We start from the raw sequence: 22,081 nt of genomic DNA, 5'->3' as shown, positions 1-22,081 counted from the left end.
GAGTCATTCAAAACTCAAAAGTATCTGAGTGTTAAGCAAAGAAACAAATTAGCAAAAGAAATTTGCTTAAGTTCAGAACAAGTGAAAACATGGTACCAAAACAGGCGGACACGTTGGAAAAGGAACCAAATTTCCAAAATGAATAATTCATATTGGTGGAGCAAAACAACAGTCTACTTAAATCGAGACTTTAAAAACCTTTCTTCACGGGAATGCTTGCAATCACACGATCCTAAAGAAACAAGATTGCTCGAGAACATTTGATGATCAGCCTATCAAAGCAGTGTTTTTCGGTCACCTGACGAAAGATAAGTGAATCAAAGGGTGGCAAAGGAATGCCACATTCTACAGTACAGGATACCTCTGTTTCGGAAAAAGTACATCGATGAAAGACATTTGAGACATCATTATATCTAATTTCAACTAGTTATTAATTAGTTTACTTGGTATTTTTCTTTCAACAGTAACACAAATATTTTCTTCCTTCTATGGAATGTATTTTATGAGGGTTTTAGAGAAGATTTCAGAACATATTGAACGTTATAATATATTGTTACATTTTCTACCTGTCCACCATTGAGAGCTTCTATGAAAATGTAAGAAAAAGAAATCTTTCAGGATGACAAAAAATTGATTTTTTGAAACCAACACCATCTCTACTAACACGTCTTAGATTGACAAAAAATCTTCACAGCAGACCCTTTTCCACCTACCGAGTTCTCACAAAATCTTTTAAATTGCTTCTGCCATATAAAATGTTAAACATATGTCGTGATATCATAAATCGGTCGTTCCCCTATTTGCGTCGATAAATCCAAATTCCTCCAATGAAATACGACACCAACTAAAGGCAATGGTGATTGGCTTGGAAAATGTCTCAGTAATGTAAAAGTTGGAGTGAGCCGTTCAGATGAATACCAACAGCTCCTGACCTTTTAAACAATATAATTAGTCCAGTTGCATTTTCAATGGTTAACTGCCAACATACATAAGATTGAAACATGTCAAAGAAAAGACAAAAATTTAAAAAATATATCCATTATATATATTCATTATTGAAGTTTATGTAAATATTCATTAAGGATTAACTTAAAATAAAATCTGCAAATTTATTCCTAGTTTCCGAACAGTTTGGACTGGAAGACAGAAAACAGGGTCTACATCGAGAATTTTGTTCTTATCATACCCTAGCAACGAAAGTCCGCTGATACCAAAAAGTGTATGAAATGGGTCGACCTGCAAAAAAAGAGCACATTACTCAAGTTATTGACAAGAAAAATTATTGTTAAAACACAAAAAGCCCAATTTCGTTGCTCAAAACCTTTATTAAGCATTGGAAGTTTTAAAATCACATGACGCACTCGCAGATTCATTTTCATTTTTTTTTATCTAAAAATTCATTTTGGAAGAATTATAAACAACACTTGTTGACATACAATAGAATTCAGAATCTTTGTCTTACCTCCGAATCTATGGGTAAATTAGGATGATACTGCTTTTAACTCAACAGACAGGTTTTTAACTTAACTCTAAGCGCAATACAACATCTTCATCGTGGATTTTCACATATGCAATCAATGTTATGCCAACAACTTGAAGGTTATAAACATAACACCAATTTTTTGTAAATTGGAGGGAAATAACAATTAAAGAAAGTGACAAAATTTAAAGATTGAGTAAACTATTCACCATATCACCGGGTCTATCAGCAATGCCTCCATCTTCGTCTTGTGATGCCAAAATAAAGCGGCAAAGCTTTTTCTAGGTGTAGAAAAAAATATTGCTGTTTTTGTAGAGAAAACAAGAAGAAAGAAAAAAACATAGCTTTTTACTGCATTGACGTTAAAAAATAAAATATCTTTAACGAATAGGCTATCAAATTTAGCAAAATCTCTTAGACTGAACACTGAGAGGACGAAAACCATTATTAAAATCCGTTCGTTTTTTAGATTGGACCATATAGTCTTAAGTAAATATCATGAAATACCCTAGCATATAGAACAGTTTAATCTATCTTACATTTGATTTAACCACGTAAAAGATATTGTTTACTGGCCATATATCAGTCGCTTTGTCACATGCATAACTGATTTTTAAGAAAAAAATACGATACTTTCTTAGGCTGTGAGGTCAAACGAACAAATCTAAAGTGATTTCATGAAGTGATCGATTTTTCTACTCGATTGTAGGGCGGTATGTTAGACATTACAGTAGTAAAGGAAGCTTAAATTCTGATAGCGCTTATATTACAGCACTTCTGAAGGATATCATCGATATTAATGACAATATTAAACCATATCGATCGGTATATTAGATAAACACAAATTTCACGGAAGAAGATATTTTTTCTTCATTTTTTCCAAATATCATGCAGATATATCTATAACTAGGTCAACCAATCTGATCTGAAAGTAATAAGGTGGTTATGTAATGCACCTCTTTCCAAATTACATCATGAAATCATTTTGCAGTATATTTTGCATAGTCCTGTCTATTTAAACACTTTCTATTCATAAAGTACCATTCAATTGGGGCTTTTGGTGGTAATCTTTTGCGAAATTGATAATACCAATTTGATGGATGAATCCTAACATGTTTCAATTGCCTCTCCAAGGACGGCCTTACACTCAATGCAGAACAACTTTTAAGGCCTTGAGAACAGGAATAAGGTTAGACACTGAACGTGTTGAAGATTTACAAAATGCCTTGATTCCTTTAAAGGTACGCAAAGAGTTAGGTTTTTCTTAGCAAGGGAGGTTACTATATTCCGAATGACGCCATGGGTTGGGAACCCTTGTGTGCACTGACAGAAAATACTCATTTTACCAGAAATTCAGGAAAATCGGAATGCCTTTGACGTGCTTAAGCAGAAAAAAGGGTCCTGCTAGAAATACTGACCCGTGCACCTGCCATGTCGTATTTGCACCCTAACTAAGAGATTCTCAACACAACAGCAGATGGAAGGAGAAACCCTCTTACAGATAAGGTATATGTATGGCTAGCAATGTATGCTAACAACAAATCATTTAAAGACAGCAGGAAAATTCTCGTCCTGCAAAGACCCATGACATTTACGTTTTTTAGCTCGTGACCAGAACTCGATTTAAATCATTTTTACGAAAAACTTCTTACTCATCTATATCTTGATGTTCTGTTTGATTATGATTGCGAAAAACGGCACTATGTTCCTGTCTTTTCTCGAGAAATGATATCAAAGTGACCAGAAAACAATGATTTGAAGTACTGAAACAAAAAACTATTCTCTTACTAAAAAAAAAGAAAAACAAAAAAACTCATAGAAAAACAAATCTACAGCCGTTAACAGTTTTTAAACTGGTGTGATGGTTTAAAAATCCTATTTCTAAACAAAATAATTTCATAGATTGTAACATGTATCTTTTATTATAAATTATCTCAACAACACAAGACCCAAGAAGTCAACAATACAGATTAGCTTTTCTACAAAAATTGACTAACGACATGGACAGCAAGGAGATCAATTCTTGGCAAATCCATCAATTCTCAAGGTTCCAACAGCACAGCTGCTGCACAATCCCTGCCGGATGCACGAGCGTGGGGAATGATTAAGTTGGATTTTGGGTAGAAAAATTGCTAGTGCAAAGGTTAAGGAACAATTAGAAGACATTACCTTGTCAATCCAGTGAAGTTTTCCGATCACTTTGAGAGCAGACAACACCCACCAAGAGTAACAAACATCTGGAAGTTTCTCAGGCCTTCCATTCAGGCCCCCTGAAGGCAGCTGACGTTCACAAAGCCACCAACCGAGGAGGTCTGCATTAACGTGATGTAAACAATTGGCTATAGCTAGTGCACCAACACAACAGTAAACCTACAACGCGATAAGTAAGAACATAGATACTACGTTTCAATGAATAGAATTTCAAGTATATATCAAAGTGTTAGGTGAAGAATTTGGTAATATGAAATCTTTAATGAACGTCACCTGACCGGCATGTGATTCAGAACCAGGAACACAACCAAAGCCACCATCGAAATTCATACACGAAACAACAAAATCAACAGCTTTCTCCAAATTTATAGCATCAAGCCTTCCCTAGAAGTCAAAACATGATCAAAACTACAAAAGACTGGCAAGATTCAGAGATATGCAATGTAGTCAACTCAAATGTTCGTGAAATTTTGTTTACCACATAATTATATTGAATCTCATTCATAACAATTTCAGAGCTAAACCTTACAAAAATTTTGGGGTAAAGTCATAAACAATGAATCCGTGCATCTCACACAGTACTTTATGAGAGTTACTGTGAGCAGGATGGTGCTGTCAGTAAAAAAAGATAATTACAAAAACTGCAGTTTTGTGTATGTGAGAGCTCGTGGTTAGTTTATGAAATAAGTGGTTTGCAGCTTTAACGCTTTGTATAAAAAGTAGTGGTGTTTAACTAATGGTAACATGCTGAAATATGATTAATTATAGTATCAATGGAGCTTCCCTGATTAAAAAAGATTGGCGATAATTTTCAGCTAAATATTTGATAATAGAGGCATAAAGTACGTACAAGCAAGGCCAGGCAAGCTAAGGCACAAAATGAAAACCGAGAATCCTTTTCACCTAAGAATGAACAAAGATCACATTATATTGGCAGTCAATCTTTAAACCGTCACTTTTTAAAACTTTTCGGGCATTAAGCATTAACCATGTTTCCATCTTTGTGTGCGACCTCTAAATTTTCCGTTACAAAATACACATTATATTCACAAATTTATTCTCGGTGAATCAATTATGTTATCTTAATTCTATATCTTGAAAAATTCACCTTTTTATAGCTATGGAGAAGCAGAGGACTAAGAAGGGTGAAGCGATATGGAAGAGTAGTTTGAGTTTGACAACGATAAACAAAATTTGATATTGATCTAAATAAAGATACGTATGGCCTAATGATTATGAGTGCAAAAAATCAAAACAGCAATATATTGCCACAAAATCTTTCCACTCAACAACGTTGGATTTGCTTTCTAACCAAAGGAACAATCTTCCGCTTTTCCTTTGCCGGTAATTACACTTTGACGGCATTTACAAAGAGCGGTATTTCAAATCCACAAATAAATAATCATAGCATTCCTTCCACTTGTTTTAATCAAAAAATAATATCCAAGATATTTATAGTAGAAAGCCTGAGAAGCAAAAATATCGCTAATGAAGCACTATGAAAGAAAATATTGTTTGGCATAGTACGCGCTGCACTGACCCCACTTGTCTCCGACAAAAGAGCCGTCTTCTTGCTGCAATTCTCCAATAAAAGAAACAGTTTTAGAAATATCAATTGTTTCTATTTCTTCATACAAAGCCAATATCTAAAATGAAGGCATCAAATTTATACGAGAACGGCCTATATAAAGTAAACGCTGAATATTAGAACAGGAATGTATCTTTGACTCAATATCACAAGAGAAAATGATTCTGAGCGTTAATCAAACAAGTCTGAAATTCACAGTGCAATAACATCGTCTTTATTGTACAAGAATTCATAAGGAAGCATCCTTGTATGATTCAATTACTTTATAACTTCAGATAAAGATAGAGGTGAGATATAAGGCGAAACGTGGGCTCTTGGTTTAAGACGCTACATCGTCGTTGGCAACGAACAACTAAAATAACTGATGAAGTTTTCTCAATATCGAAAAGGAAGAGAAAAAACTTCAGCTTGCTTCCATTACAGGATTCACCAATTTTCCTTAGCTTATTACTTTTCAAAAATACCTTTAGATAATTATATTCAAAACCAAAAACGGTAAAGACACAACGTCATTTATAAACATGTCTTTTTTAATCTCGCTAAACCAAACCATCACGATCTAGGCATAACGATTTGGAAATACAAACTCAAGCATCAGCGAAACATCAATTAAAAAGCAAATACTGAGATAACCTGCACAGCACTCAGCGTATAAAGAAGATGGGGGTCATGATTGATACTTGCTCCAAATCCACCACATGAATGTTGACAAGATTTTACAAAATCAAGGATTTCTTCCTTTGCCATTTCGTCTAGCTTCTGAAGCAAGGCCATTGAGGTGAGACACCAGTAAACACCACCCATGCGCAAATACTCTGTCATGACATACTCCTGCACAAACATAAATGAGAACACTTAGAAACGAAGTTTCAAAACATTAGCGAGAATGAAAAAGATTCATATGGCGAAAAGAAGGTGCACAAAAAAAGAAAAATGAATTGAAATAATGAAATAAAAATAGTAGAAAAAAACGCTCATATTAAATTTTCAAAGACAAAATGCTAATAAAGGTTTTTTGTTTAACAGCAAAACCTTTATTTATGACTTGTATGGTACTGTTTTTTGCAATTATAAAATTACTATTTAACATAAATCTCAAAGATAGTTAAAATATCTTCTTACAGACTACAGTAGACTAGACTAGACTACTAGACTACAATATCTTCTTACAGAAATATTGCTTCTAAGGATTGATGTTTCATTGCAGGTGGCCTGAAAGCCAGGTCTTTGATCTAGTGAGAGCCTTTGATAAAAGAAATAGTCATAACCTGGGCATCCAGTTACTTGACCAATTTTAGATGATTATAACCTATGTAGAGCTTGAAGGAAAATGATTTCATTCACTTTATTTCCTTTTTTGAACAAAAGGCATAGGAATAATTGCAGTTTGGCCAAGTTGGTACATCTTTGGTTATATGGAAAGTAGGAACATCAATATATAGTGGATAGTGGATATAAGGAAGAAACAATATAAATACTACTTAAAGAACTGCTAATACTTTGAAAATTGTGTAAGTAAGAAGTAGGGCCAATGTTTTATTAAGATTTAAAAGATTAGAGTATGCACACAAATTGTCCAATTAAAACATGTATATCAAATCATATGTAGATCACAAATTCCCTTACATATTGATTCTTCTCTGATTCATAGCTGTGAATAAAAGCAGAGTGCTTCTCAGCCAAGAATTCTGTTGGGGCATCATCTGGTATCTTTATATCTTTAACAGGGGTTCCCTGTAACAAAATGTTTTCCAGACTTAATGCAGACAAAAAGTTTATTTCAAACAATTTTTTGGTGGTACAAAAATTAAAAATATCAAAGAAAAATTTTGAAACATACTTAAGTATGCTAAGAAATGTTTGCTTTTGAAAAGCCAAACAGAAAGCAAAACATAAATGACCAGTGTTGCATCACAGATCCAGCCATACTTCTGGGTATGCCATATGAAGGGTAAATTATTGGCAGACTTAAAGACAATTGATGGATCCAAAGAGGTCAAATTCCAAATTTGTCAATCTGCAAATTATTGGCCAATCAACAAGCACCTGGGTAGAATAAAAATTATTGACTGGCCAGGCTTATTAACAGATGGCTAAAGGCAATTAAATATCCTTCTATTGCTTTTACCCTATTATCAACTTCACTTTTTGAAGTTACAATAACTGACAAGATTTAGAAGCAACATATATCTTTGCTGATATGAGGCTCATATTTTCAATGGAATCTTAAATATCCGAACAGAAGACGAACAGAACAGAACAGAATAGAAGTTAAAATCATCAAGTTTGATGAACAAGGGCAGACTTTTTGTTTCAAGTGGATGATTGCTTGACAGGTCACTATTTGGGTGAGAGTCGCATGTGCCACAGATGTTTGTGCAAATCCTAGCACCTGGATGAATAGGTTCCAAGCACGAACTGCATAATAACATGGTAATTGGGTAACCAACAGTGATCTCCCATCAATAACCCCTAACTGCTCGTGATTATTGTGAAATATTCATATTCCTCAGCAGGTTTTTTAACTGTTTGCTGACAAACTGAATCCATTGAAGAACAAACTCAATATTTGAATGCTTCAAGCCATCTGGAGTTGTCATAAAATTTCTAGTAAGCACCCTTTCTCTTTGTAGTCCCCTCTCTATTTAAACCTCCCCCCCCCAACTAAGTGAAAATTAAAAATAAGCTCCCTTTTTATTAACTCCCCTTATTTAGCCCCTGGTGGCAAAAAAAACATGCACGTTGAGTGGGTATCTTGATGGGTGTGATCATTTTAAAATTGTGTGCATAAAATACGGCCCATGTAGATTTTACTTGTGTGCTTTGAAAGTCAAGAGGATATTGATGTTGATCCTTTCGATGGAGTCCCAGAGGACAAAATTTTCTTTGAAGATGTCATAGAGTGATCAATTGATCCTGGTGATTCTGATGAAGATGGGGACATTGTAATTGATTAATTTTTATAAACTTTTGACGCTGTAAGCAAAGTGTTTTGAGAACATTTTTAGGAAATTTTTATAGCAAAAGATGCATAAGAACATTTAAAAAACTTTTACTCCTTGAATAATTTATAAGCCCCCCCGCCCCCCCTTCTTTGATAAGGCTCCTCTATTTTTAACCCACCTACTAGGATAGGACTGATCAAAGAAGCCCCCTCCTCCTGTAGGGCTTATAGAGCTTTTACTGTTTTGAAGATTTTTGGTAAATTTTAGTGTCTATGGGCGCTAATGCAGTAATGTACCTCTCAGGATCTATAGGTCCTACACAGGTAAACTATATACCAAACGATAGAATTTTTATGTTTCCATATGAGACCATTGTTTCCTTTCCTTTTCCTCCCAGTTTGCAATCGCCAAATTAGTTTCGCGTTAATTAATTTTGTATCATTTACTTATCTTTTCATTGAGCAAAATGCAAAGAAATGCTTAATATTGGCATTAAAACAAAGAAAGTCAAACCATTTTGATGAACCAGGGAGGCGTTGAACTTTCAGGTCTAACCAGTGACGGGATGCATCTAACAAGGAAAAGCAAATCACAGCATATAAAACATGGACTAAAATTCTACAATTTATCTTTAACTTCAGTTGTGTAACTACTTTATACGAATTGGGCAGTCACTACCAACCAAGTTGAACTTTGTGTACTTCTCATTTCACCTTTTTTCAGTCTAAAACGCCAATATCCCTCCCTACTCTTTAAACAGCCTCGTTTGAGCACAGACTTCTTGGAATTGTTGGAGCACCACATTTTGAAATAGTTGTTGGCCTGGTCAACAAAAGATTGATTTATTTGGTGAAATGTCAGTTGTTACAATTCAACTTGGACAGTGTGGAAATCAAATTGGGTTCGATTTGTTCAAATTGATTGCATTTGATGCTTCTTTAACATCTAGGAAGTCAGGTCTTTTGGTGACTAGTAACGATGACTACCAAGACGAAGTCGTCGAACGGTTTTTTGAAGAGTCGGATAATAAAAACCAGAAGGCAGATTTGACCGCTAGGGCAGTCCTTGTCGACACTGAACCGAAAGTTATAAATCAGTGTATATTAGGATCTGAGAAATATGGTATGATATTTTCTTTTCCATTCTTTAAACCGTATCGAAATTCGACTAGCTAAGAAAAAGGTCTCAATGTCTACCGCTACTCTGACTTGAGTAGAAGAATGATGCACCCAACAGGCACCGCGAAGCCCTTGGGCTAGCACGGACTATAGCCCCCTCCCAACTTTTTGAAACAATTTGTCTGAGGTAAATGGTGGATCTGAAGCATAATTTCTGTGTGATCCCTTTACCATTGTAAATTAAGTTTGGGGTCGCCAAGAACAAGCAAAAAAGACCAGACATGAACAATCATACTGTGACCATAGGAATATCAGTAAATATATCAAATTGGCTTTTTTCGTTGTCAGGTTTTCCAGCAGTCAGGCTCTATTGCACTCTGCCAGCAGCCTATGTTGATCACCTCAGCATACAACCAAGTATCAAAGTCCTTGCAGTTTCATGTCTTCACGCAAAATCATATGTATTTTGCAACATCACTCTTCTGTGAGCCAATGCTTACAGCAACATGATTTATAACATGTTGTTTTAAACCTAGGGTTATATGGCATGGTTGACATTATGATTAGCACAGAATAATTTTACAGATATTAGATCTACTAGAAACCAATGAAGTTTTGCATGTTGTATGTCGGAAATGAACAAAATATGAAGAGTTATGCTTGAAACGTTGTACAAAATTCATTTCTTGTACAAAGTCGTTATTTTATTTAATCAAATTTACTAGAAGCCAAGTTAGCAGAGTATGGCCATTTTTGACAACATTTGTGGTGTGCCACATTGCATGAGCAGGTGCACGAAAATGGCCCAGAATGCGAAGTGTGCCAGAACAATATCAAATTTTCCAGATTTAAATTTAATACATCTAGCTTTCATGTGTGGCTCTCATAATAACATGAATGCATATTGAGTGGGTCAACTTTGCATACTGTCCAGAAACAATAAATCAAATTCACTAAATGTTTCATGACGGTTTGGTATTGATGGTTTTAACATATCATAATTTTTCTAGATTTGATTGAAATATTGATCATCTTTTAGAATTTTCCTCTTTTGTTGCATTTTGTGCTAGGTGGATGGAGTTTCTCAAGAAACAATACATTCCACAAAAAACAGGGGTCAGGAAACAACTGGGCGCAAGGATATGAAAGATATGGAAAGGAGGTGGCTCATGAAATCATCGATTTGACAAGAAAAGAAGTCGAAAAGTGTGATCTACTTGGTGGTTTTCTAGTGATCATGAGCTTGGCAGGAGGAACAGGTTCAGGATTGGGCACATATTTTACACATTGTTTAAAAGATGAATTTGAAGATTCCTGTGTTGTTAATAACGTCATATGGCCTTACTCTTCAGGGGAAGTTATTTTGCAAAATTACAACACTGTTCTCTCACTTGCACATCTGTATGAAAGCTCAGATGCCATAATTGTCATGCAAAATGACAACTTGAATAAAATCTGTACAAAACTTATGAATTTGAAAAATGTTTCTTTTGATGACATTAACAAAGTAATTAGTCACAAAATTGCAAGTGCTTTACAGCCAGCATTTTCTGGAACCAGCTTACGTAGATCAAATATTTTACAAGACCTAATAAGTGGATTATGCCCCTTTCCAGGGTGTAAACTTTTATCATTAAAGAACATACCACAAATTAGTGAAAAGTCAATTGAATACACAACATTTGTTTGGCCAGCCATGCTGAAACACTTAAGGCAAATGCTAGTTGCAGATGCAGCAATGGAAGAAGGTATGTTTTTAAGAATTTATTTTAGTTTATGTTTCTCAAGCATTTTGAATTTGTTTGCCCTAATTCTAACCTAATGCTATTAGTCATTCAGCTTAATTGTGAGGCAGCTCTGTTAATCACATTGTTAATCTCAGGCAATTTTAAACATCTGTAGAACATTTTGATAACTGTATCTAGGGGAATGGTTTAGAGATTGCTTCTTTAGATACAATTTTGCAATCAAAATATATCAAACTGGTAAATTATCTTTTTTTAAAACTGTCATGCCATATTCAGAATTTACATCTTAAATTGCAGGAATTGATTGGAATGTAAGAGTTCCATCATTTACAAAGGTAAAACAGAAAATTGATAGGCTTCTTTTCAATCAATCTTTGGCAAATGCATTGATTCTAAGAGGAAAAGATTGCAGTGATGCAAGAGTAGAAGATTTTCAACACAAGAGTTTGTGAGTTCAATGCAGGAATACCTGTATATTTATTATTATGTTTTCCCTACTTTTATCATTTCACCAGTAAACGCTATAAACTGTGGTGCAAGAGATTGTCAATGGAAAATATCTAAGTTTATATCCTCAAAGCACAAGATCTATTGTTCTACTTGATTATTTCTACTCTTTTTATTGTACTTTCTAATCTTGGCTGGTTGAGACCCATGCCACATTTGTGTACTTTATTGCACTTAAATTCAAGTTGATAAAGCTACTATATTTTTGATATTTTTCTTGCCTCTTTTTGGTTAAATAGATCTATTTTTAAGAAATGAAAATCAGAAAATGTGTATATATACTATGTATTTGTTCATTTAGATATGCTTCCTGGATACCAAAGGATGAGGCATCATCAGTCTGGTATCAAGAGAAAGCATTCAGCAAGTATGAAAAGTCTGCTACCTTAATCAGCAACAGCCAGGGGTTTGTAAAGCCAATTAATTCAGTAATACAGAAGGCATGGGATATGTTTGCTTCACACGCATATGTACACCAATATGAAAAATATGGTTTAACTGATGATGATTTTATTGATAGTTTTGGTTGCCTTGAGCAAATTGTATCAGACTATCAAAATCTTTGATTTTTATGTCTATTTTTTTATTTATTTTATTGCTTGTTTAAAAATATTTATTTAATTAAATTGTCTGTTGTTCAAGGGGTCCTCCAATTTGAAGTCCTTATATGGGCCAAGCAAGGCTTAAATGGCTATTATTGTTCAACATTATTTTTCAAAAATTACTTGGCATTATCTCATACTTTTAGTTAATAGGACATGGCAGTTCTAAATTGTTTCGAGATATAATACATTACCCTTTGGTAAGAAAAGGCAATGCAAATCACGAATATTTCAGAAACTAAATAATATTATCCCCTCCTCTTTTATCGCTCAGTTCTTTTTTCTCCACTGTATCAATAATACCATTATCTGATTAGACGTATTTTAAAAACATTAAATTCTGTTTGATAGTTTGTTGATAGTTTGTTGCTTGTGGCCTAAACAAACATTGCAAATATTTACTAGGCTAACGAACCAAATATAGATGCAGTTGCAGAAAGAGACTTGCTTTCGTATTTTGCTATTGCAAAATCGCCAGTATTTGTATCCCACATGCACCTGCTTGCTGCTGTCATTTCCTGTCCACGCACCTCAGCAAGGTGGACATAACATAGTAGCTTATATTGTGGTAAATTTAACTTTCTGATTTTGTTCTGAATTTCATTGCAAAGATCTTTTGATATCTCCTTGCACTTCATCTCGTCGTATTCAACATTTTGGAGTCGATTTTTCAATATTTCGTTGGCTATCTCAGCGATTTGATCGGATGGAAATTCCTGTTGGGGCTTTTCATTGTATGTTGTCTTTGTATTTTTAGATTCGATATTTTGCTGAAAGTGCCCTGGTTTCTTTAAAGATACCAGCAATTCACTTTTTAAGCAAGATGTTGCATTGTCGTTGAAGTTGTCTTTTGGTACAATTTCCCAGTGTGGACTTCGTTTTAGATATATGAGCTTTGCATTGGAGTTTTCCTGCTTTTCATGATTCTGTTTGTAATTACCGTGAAGAGTATTAGAGAATTCGTTTGGTTCCATTGCATGTGATGGAATGGTCTCAAATCGTGTATATAAATTGAGATGGAATGGTCTCTACAAAAAGAAAAAAGAGAAAATTCTTACAAAGATATTATATGTATTTTGACCAAATTAATTAGGACTTCCCTGTCTATGTGGAACACCATGCTGTTGCACGAGTACCAACACAGTCTTATTTTTTTCTGTACATCCATAAAAGAACAAAATCTGAAATGGTTTGAAGTGAATCCCGTTGTTTATAACGATTAGCGAGATAGTTAGAACGTAGTTTTCTGTACTAGTTATACCTGATAAATACTGTTGTTGTTATTAATAATAGTGACCCAAAGGCGACAAGTACCAATTCAGTACGTCAAATTAGGCCAGTCTTGGCGTCCAGCATGTATGATTATATAGTTATGTACATCGTTATTAGAAAAGCATCTTTGTTTGTCAGGTGAACAAAATTTCGTATCAAAAGCGTTTGAGAAAGGGGCTCGACGAATTGAATAGCATTTTTGCTGCAATTGAGTATTTCTTAGCTATTCCTGGTACGACTGGCTGATACCCGTAAACATGCTCTTCTTTCTACAAAGGTAATAGTCAGGAACCAAATAAAACGACGACGAGAATCCAATGTTGTTCTAATATGATTGAAACATTAATTAAATTTAATGTTTGTTAGTTTGGATTGTTTTCCTGACTGACTATTACCTCCATATTATTACTCATTGCAAGATTCACAGAATCCGGCGGACAGCCTATCCTGCGTTTCTTCCTTCTTGTACACTTTTCTACAAAATTAATTGCTCCTCTGGCAGTAAACAATTTATACATTGAAGAAATTAACCAACACAAATGACACAGTATTCGAGTATCTAAAGAGTATTTACTTTTGTTTATGCTTTAAAAAATCGAATTCTCGCAGAAAATTCGTAAAGGAAGATTTTTGTTTCCTTTAGCGGTAAGAATTTGTTTTCCACAGCCTTTGCGCCAGAAAATTATGTCATAATGAAGCATCTATAGATATCTTTTAGTATTTTAAAGTGTGTCCAACAGGGTTAGAAAATTGTAAAAGAGGAAAGGTTAGAAGAATACCTTGATTCACTATTCGATTATACTGGAGTAGTTTCGCTGCATCATCAACTCGATAACCTATGATAAAAATTGGTTTTATGGATCGCCGCCAAGGAAATTAAGCATATTAACTTGCTCATTTTTGCATCAGGCCATTTTATTTCATATTTCTGTTATAGACTTCATAAAAGTTTTTGTCATACTGTAAAGCTTTATAAACACATTCAGCATCATTGCACGGCTTCGGCAAACCTGGCTTTAGGCCTTCATTATAAAACAAAAGTAAACACAAATACTACGCAAGAATATACTGTTAAATTCTAGAAATTTTACAACAACCTTTCAATAATTTCATCGAATTCAACGTAATTCAACGAGAAGATAATACCTGTTTAAGACGAATATCTCATTGAAACCATCGAATGCTTTATTTGCACCGTAAACACAGAAAAATCACTTTCTTAGATAGCAGGTGTATTGCCCTTTCCCGGTATTTTGCTTTGTTGATTTCTTTTGTAAAAGTTTTGCACAACAAGAAAAGTTATTTGCATTTGAAGGTCAAAGTTTTCACAAGCGGGTTTCATTTTGTAAGGATTTCTTGTCCACCTAACAATATTGGCATATTTCGCTTGTTTTTGAGGCAGATAAATCGCTGAACATTCAGACATAATCATAATCATAATTGAACGCAAAAGCCGGTTGTATAGAATACCAGGGTAAGGATTGTATGCTTTAGTTAAAATTTCAGCCTCATTAGAAACCTCATATATTCAACCTAGTTGTAATTGGCGATGACTTCAATTGTAATTACAGGTTATGTAAGTTCTATTTAAGCTTGAAAAACTTTGTGTTTTCTGTGAATGAACCGTTCCCTCATTTCCTAATTCATTTGACCTTGTTACAATGTAACCAGGTAGGTATGTTTGAATGTATTTGATAAAAGCATCAAAGAACGAGAAGGTTTGCCCACAGATGAGATATTTTTCAACAGCTCTGATTCCTAGATAGGTCTTTTGTTCAATATTGTTTATTCTTTGTCAAATTCTAGCAGTAATATTTTCATTTGTAATATAACACATTATCACGATAACTCGTCTAATTTTCCCAAACCAGGTACAACTTCCACTTAAACTGGACATCTTTTTTTCTAAAACTGTTTTCGACATTTGCATTTTTTTGTCTTTCCACCATGTTTCACCCATAAATTATCTCTTCTTTAACTATTATCACCTTCTATAGGGCCTATTTATATACCAAAAAAGATTATCCCCTCTTCCTGGCCAAGGGACGAGCGGTGGGATTCCATCTTCCTTTACGAAGCTTTGTAATTTCCATCTTGTGTTTATATGAGGCAAAGATTAATCTGAAACAAGGGAAATCCATTTTCAACATTCCTTTTGTGGTGCGGTTCTCCCGTATGAACACTGAACTGGCTCAAAGATGAGATGAAATTCTCGTTTATTCGCATGCATTTACATTCCATAATGCAAAGACCGCGTGTTTCGCCGTCTGAAGGAAGAACTGAGCTGTGGGATAAACACGAAGCAATAAGCAGAAAGCTAGGAAAACATTTTCATGATCTTGTACCTTCTTAAATCAACTTTCTTATAGGAAGCGATTTTTAATGATGTGATTTTAAAGTCCTTAATGTACAGAAATTGTCCACGTTTGACAAAGTCGTCTTTTGGTATTTGATTTGTGAAGGTGTAATGAAGCATGCAAGAGCGAAAACAAAAAAAACGATGATTCAGTTTCTTTTCAACTCCGATTTTTCCCCATTCAACTTTGTATCTGTTATCTACCCAACCTATATCCCCGGCTCAACACTCTCTGTCTCACTCACTAACTACAACAACAATTACTCTCGTTCCAGTCCCTCATTACGTACATCCTCACAAAGGCTACACGCTGATTATTGACAGTAAACTCCGTTGTTTTTTGCATTTACAAACAGGCCCGTCGGAATAATTGTAAAACTGTAGTATATTTCCTTTATAACAGTGCATTGAATGAGGAGGAATACAATGGGCAGCCCCAAAATATGTATTTAATTCCGACGGCACTGACAACGTACGATAAACTTTATTGGCTTTTCAAGAAAGTTATCATCAATATTAGCCAAGCAAAACGTTTGCAAATTATGTGTAACTGATATTGAAAATATTACATTGCAAGACAAGTTTAATCAGACTTGAATCAAAGCGCAAATCAGATCTAGCACAGTGTTACCGAAAATATCAACATCGATTGGACTCTGGCTTCTATTTGTACCGAAAAGCAATTTCGACACGGGAACAAATTGGTCCTAAACAGAACTAAACCAGATCAAATTTAAGCAGGTCCAGTACTGACTTTGGTCGGAGCAGTGATTCCCATCTTAAATGTCTTGTTTCTGACTGCTCTGTTACCCTTCCCATTATGTGGGATAACGTCTTACGTAGAAAATTTTAATCCTAGCTACCAAGATCTCATCTGATTCAGCCGTGATTTGGCTAGGCACTCATTTGGCTAAACGGGAACCAAGTTGGCCGGTCAGGTCTTCTACTCGTGTGTATTGAAGAAAGTTATACGCAATAGGGGATCGAACAAGACCTCGGCTAAACTCACTACACCGATAGGCTAGGTGAAAACCTTTCCGATGAACAGGCATTTTATTTTTTCATTTTTTTTTCCTTAGCAAATATAATCAGCTTCATATCTTAGTGTGACATTATTGTGTATACTTATAAGAATACATACCCATGTTAAGATTGACATGTTATCATCCTCTACTGCCTTAATTGTTTCTCTGGCGATCCTGTCTTTTCCAAGAGCTATCCAATCTTCGTTGACTGGATCAAGCTTAAGCTTCAAACAGAACGAAGAGTAGAACATTCTACCACCACAACTTTCGATATACGCCACTTCACCCATCCATCCATTGCTCAGTTATGTTCAGTTATGCTGTCAGTTCATCCTTTCGTGAATTCTTCTCTTCGAATAATAAATCAATCACTCACCCTTTTTATGCAGCCATTGCCTTGGCTTTTGTTTATATCAACTAATGCGTATATAAAACAGTATTGATTCATAAAGTACTACCCGCTCGTAATCTAAAAATTTCCTTGATTAGTCTTATATTTTCTTAATTTTGAAAATATGACCATAAAAGAATCTGTATAACCCTAGAAACTTTGCAACGCACTTCTAGACTTAAGAATCTTCTAGATCATTAAAAAAAATACGTTGTACTTTCGTATTTGTTAAAAGTTAGCCTTCTTAACTTTTCTTATTTTGTAACACCCTCTTGGTTCGAGGTAATCTCAACAGACAAGAGGCTTTTTTGTTAAAGGGTTCAACAAAAACATTTACCCTTTAATGTACTCGCCATCGGCTTTTATTGCTACTTTGATGGGCATACAAACCGCTTTGTACAGGATCTTCTTTCAGGTATCTTGCTGCTTTACATGTAAAACTACGCAAAGTGATCTGAATATGATGTTGATACCAATAATACCAATGTAATGCCAATAATGCAATTGATTGTCATAGTCCCACAGACAGTATGACCTGCTGGTGGTGCTTTTCTTTTAATTACTTCCCTTTGTCTTGCATTTAATGATCGCGAATTTTCTGAATCATTTTTACAAAAATCATTTACTTAACAATATGGGGCTTCTGTCTTTCATCCTGATTTTTCTGTGCACCTTCTGCTAATTTGTTCATTGTATTCCAGCAGCATCGCTGGCATTTCAGTTGCTTGCCTAAATTAATTAATTTTTTATAAATAATCATTAATTAGCAACTTTCCAAAATAGCCCGTTAGTATAATTACCGGAAGACACTGAAATTAGTTATGAACGTATTTTAGGCGGTACAGAACTTAAAAATGGCTTTGAAGAAAGAAAACCTTTTATAACATATTGGTATAAGAGCTTTTTCCTCTGACATCCCTCAGAGCATAAAACTTCAGAATAAGGGCCCGAAAGAACACGATGAAAAATATATTCGATGTTGTGGATCGAAATAGGCCAATCAGAAAAGTGCAAGCAAAAGACCTGTATAGTTGTCAGAAATCAGTTATTGTTACCATTTTGAAAACAAGTCTTTTTTGTGCTGTTCAAGTCCTGAAGTCTCCAAAAGTCAGGTTGATCACTGATTATAGAACAATAGGTGGCAAGGCTTTTGCGATTGTCTTCATTACACAAAGATGAACCTTTTTTTAAGAACAAAGATGAACTTTTTAACACTTCGAAGAATGATGAACAGGAAGGCACAAAGATGGGAGATATTTATCATGACTAGATTTAATATCAACATAAAATATACAGAAACCAACATAACTGTTGTGCATTGTGATATTTTCATTAACTGCAATCCAGCATGGGCAGTTTCTAATCTTCCAATCATCTTGGTCACGTTTGCCTTTAGCATTTCTAAGCTGTTTGAAGCTCAGAAATTATCTGTCACATAGACTGCAACAATGATCCACCAGTTCTTTCCATGTTCATATTCAATTCTACTGAAAATTCACGGATCTGCTTGCAAAATACGCTGTGTTAGTCTTACAAATTTTGTCTAGCGCCTAACATCGTCCTAACCATTTGTTTTACGTAAATTCCATTATCCATACTGCTATTAAGAAATGCCTTCCTCGCATCCATTTTTTTATATCCAGATGAAATATTACGATGCAAACTACGTTCTACTATACTTGCTAATTACTCTACGATACTACAGGTACGATACCATGGGGAGCAAAGGATAGTGACAACCTCATGGCTATTACATGCAACTAGACAAATAAATACGAACGCTACACGTACACATAATAAATGTTAACAAAAAAAGGGAAAGAAGTATCTATATAGAAATTTACAAATAAGTGAGTAAGCACAAGATTTAGGAATATTTAATAAAAATAGTAATATTATCATTCAAAGCGTTCCGTTCTTAAAATAGTAGGTTTCAGAATGAATTTTTTTACTTTATATGGCAATTTTTTGTAACCGTAAAAAGAATCTATAAAAGGACAGGATTTGAAACGTTCGCAAATCCAAATGAGTGCAATAGCTACCGGGATGACACGAGCGAGGAGGTCACGTCCATTTGATGTACTTCAATTCCAAATTTGTTTGCATTTAGTAGCGCAGATCAAATGAAATTTTAGTCAGCAACAAATTAACTTGATCATTCATTAGCTTCTTGGCGCACTTCTTGTGCAGCTTGTTTCAGGACAAAACAACGAGCATCCTTCACTGCTTGGATATCCAACAGAGCCACAATGAACAGCATTTTTGTCAAATTTGCTGTCTTTCTACTCTTTTTTATCTAAGGTCAGTGAGTGACATACGGTTTCTAATTTAACCAGTACTCATATTGAGCTGTTTTTTTCAAAAAACTGCTTTACTTCTGTTTTTTTAAGTAACTTTAGACTCAATTTCCTCACTGATTTTCCTCACTGTGGATCTTTCAGCCACAAAAAAACAACTTTCTAGCTTTTTTTAAGTACTACTTGTCGCTTGAAATTGGATTTATACTTGGAAGAAATTCATTAATGTGAACAATTTTTTGGCGGTACAGAACTTAAAAATGGCTTTGAAAAAAAGTAAACATTTTACAACATATTGGCGAAAAGCTTTTCCGTCTGACACTCCTTCGAGCATAAAAATTCAGAATAAGGGTCCAAAAGAACACGATGAAAAATATATACCCAGTACAAACTTAAAACGATTTTTCACGACAACGGCTATCCAGAAGATGTTATTTTGTCTTATACTAAGAAGAAATATCGGCTGTTCTAAAGTTCGGTCCGCAAAAGTGTCCAGTTTATTTGAAACTACCGCGGATTGGTAACACTTCATTGCGATTCGAGAGCCAGATTAGGCAAGCCATAACAAGATGTTTCTTTGCTGTCAATCCTTGTATTGTTTACAGCACTAGGAGAGCCCTTCCATCCAATCGAAAGGATTGCGTTCCTACCAATGTTAAAACTGTGTATATTTTTTTCATCGTGTTCTTTCGGACATTTATTCTGACGTTTTATGCTCCGAGGAGTGTCAGACGAGAAAGCTTTTAGCCAATAAGTTGCAAAATGTTTACTTTTCTCAAAGCCAATTTCAAATTCATTTATATTTCCTTTAATGCAAAACTTTGGACTTGTGATACACACTTGTCTACGATTGTCATGAAATTATCCGCTTAAAGTGAAAACAGCCTACTTGTATATATTTTCAGTTAATACTACACCTTTTTCTACTTTCATCTAGTTCTGTTGCAGCATCTAAACTAATTTCAATGAAACTAGATAAATGTATGCTAATAAAATGTTTTTCTCCTTCTTGCTTCTTCATGGCTTTATCTATTGTTTGAGGAGGGGGCTATTCCGCTATCATCACCAATTTGGAAATCATCTTCGAATATTTTCAATGTTATTGCAAAAAGTTCGCTTAGCGGTAGCTGTCTTGAGAAATTGATTGTGTTTTGTATTTTCTTGCAGTACGATATTAGGCCGGTTTTGAATATATAGTTGCAAAGCATGCCGGTTGCTCAAGAGCCTTTAATATTATGGCTCCTTTGCTATCAGAACTGCTAACTTTGCGACCAAGCTGATTGTGTCCCTTACCTTTAGAATCTTCTCATTGCAAAATGCACACTCCAGAATCTCTTCACGTTAAAACCTTTCAGCTTGAAAGAAGAACCCACGCATTTTGAACAGCAAGTGACCAACCTGTCTCGTTATCTGCACAGCTGGATACATGACATTTCGTGCAAACGAAGAGGTCTTTTTCTACAGCACCCAAAGATGTTTGTCAATTTCTTCGGTTAACGCAAATCATTTGAAGAAATAATGGTATAAAACGCGCTACTTACAGGTTTAAGCTCCACTGAGCCCCTTTTATAAACAGGTTGTTTCCGGTTTGTTTAGTACTTGTTTACGAATGACTCTTTTCCCATGTGTACATGAGCAGTGACGGACTGGCTACCATTTGACCTACCGGGAAAAGCAAGCAAAAAGAGCGCCAATAGGTGCTAAAGTTTATTAACTTTTGGGCTTGTAAAACGGGCCAGGAAAAACTTTGCCTTAGCTCATCAAACAGTTATATACAAAGTTTTGCAGCATATCTTTGAAAAATTTTACCATTTTGACAGATCTTATCACAAATTTGTCCATAGCTATTATCACGTCAGCAAAGATCACACGTTGCTTTCCTCTGATGCTTCCAGCCTCTCTGAAGGATTTGCCTCGAGTTGGATCTGACCTAATGTCCACCATAATTTCATACTTTAATTTGCTGTCAACGCAATTATCTAATGCAACAAATAGCACTTACTTGGTAAAGCACTTACTTATTTTCCAGGACCCTCGCTTTTCGTCAGGAGGGGCTGAAGCCCCAGAGCCCCCCCCCCCTAAGTTTACGCCTATGACTGTGTTGCTCTACGCTGCAGTTACAAATCATTTGCAAATGATAGACATCAGCGTCCAGAATTATGATAAGGTATTGAACATGTGCTTAAAACTGTGCCATCCGTTTCGTGCAAATTGATGATTTTGTACATTGATAGGCTCTTTCTGTATGAGAAATTGTGCGTAGACATGGTCAAAAGGATAAAGAATTTTCTTAAGAAAAATTACAGTCTTTATTCCGGGACAGAAATTTTTTAAATTCGAAGAAATAATTGAATACTTTAATAGCTAGTTGTAAATTTGAAACCAGTTTTTTCCAAACAGCCGGTTTGATTTTCATTTAAATTTTTCAGAAATTTCTTACAAGAGGACATCAATCCTCAACAAATTCTGTATAGAGTTTTTTAAAAATTGTACAAAATTTTTTTTCAGCTAGTCATAATTTCTTTTTGGCACGAAACTCCT

General features: G+C 34.8%; 2 protein-coding genes and 1 long non-coding RNA gene across 3 annotated transcripts; 1 reads left to right on the top strand and 2 right to left on the bottom strand.

The window, feature by feature from the left end:
• Nucleotide 1: 1 nt before the first annotated feature.
• LOC135694208 (uncharacterized) lies at nucleotides 2-8,839 on the bottom strand. Its single transcript, XM_065212906.2, has 9 exons — nucleotides 8,738-8,839; nucleotides 6,906-7,013; nucleotides 5,913-6,110; nucleotides 5,232-5,337; nucleotides 4,542-4,594; nucleotides 3,965-4,075; nucleotides 3,650-3,850; nucleotides 1,690-1,761; nucleotides 2-1,236 (listed from the first exon to the last, which is right to left on the bottom strand). Exons 1-9 carry the CDS (start codon nucleotides 8,738-8,740, stop codon nucleotides 1,090-1,092), a joined length of 999 nt encoding a protein of 332 aa, XP_065068978.2. The 5' UTR covers nucleotides 8,741-8,839; the 3' UTR covers nucleotides 2-1,089.
• LOC135693823 (tubulin delta chain) lies at nucleotides 8,003-13,097 on the top strand. Its single transcript, XM_065212405.2, has 4 exons — nucleotides 8,003-9,346; nucleotides 10,413-11,090; nucleotides 11,388-11,538; nucleotides 11,899-13,097. The coding sequence occupies exons 1-4, from the start codon at nucleotides 9,079-9,081 to the stop codon at nucleotides 12,161-12,163; spliced, it is 1,362 nt and encodes a 453-aa protein (XP_065068477.2). The 5' UTR covers nucleotides 8,003-9,078; the 3' UTR covers nucleotides 12,164-13,097.
• On the bottom strand, nucleotides 13,088-19,013 carry LOC148959066 (uncharacterized). Its single transcript, XR_016144324.1, has 3 exons — nucleotides 16,969-19,013; nucleotides 14,251-14,307; nucleotides 13,088-13,227 (listed from the first exon to the last, which is right to left on the bottom strand). It is a non-coding gene; the product is annotated as an uncharacterized LOC148959066 (long non-coding RNA).
• Between the last annotated feature and the right edge of the window lie 3,068 nt (nucleotides 19,014-22,081).

Source organism: Rhopilema esculentum, chromosome 11 (assembly GCF_057945365.1).
Source record: "Rhopilema esculentum isolate cy_ngs chromosome 11, ASM5794536v1, whole genome shotgun sequence".
NCBI lineage: Eukaryota > Metazoa > Cnidaria > Scyphozoa > Rhizostomeae > Rhizostomatidae > Rhopilema > Rhopilema esculentum.
Note: the sequence above shows the minus strand (reverse complement) of the source record. Positions and strands in the feature narration are given on the sequence as shown.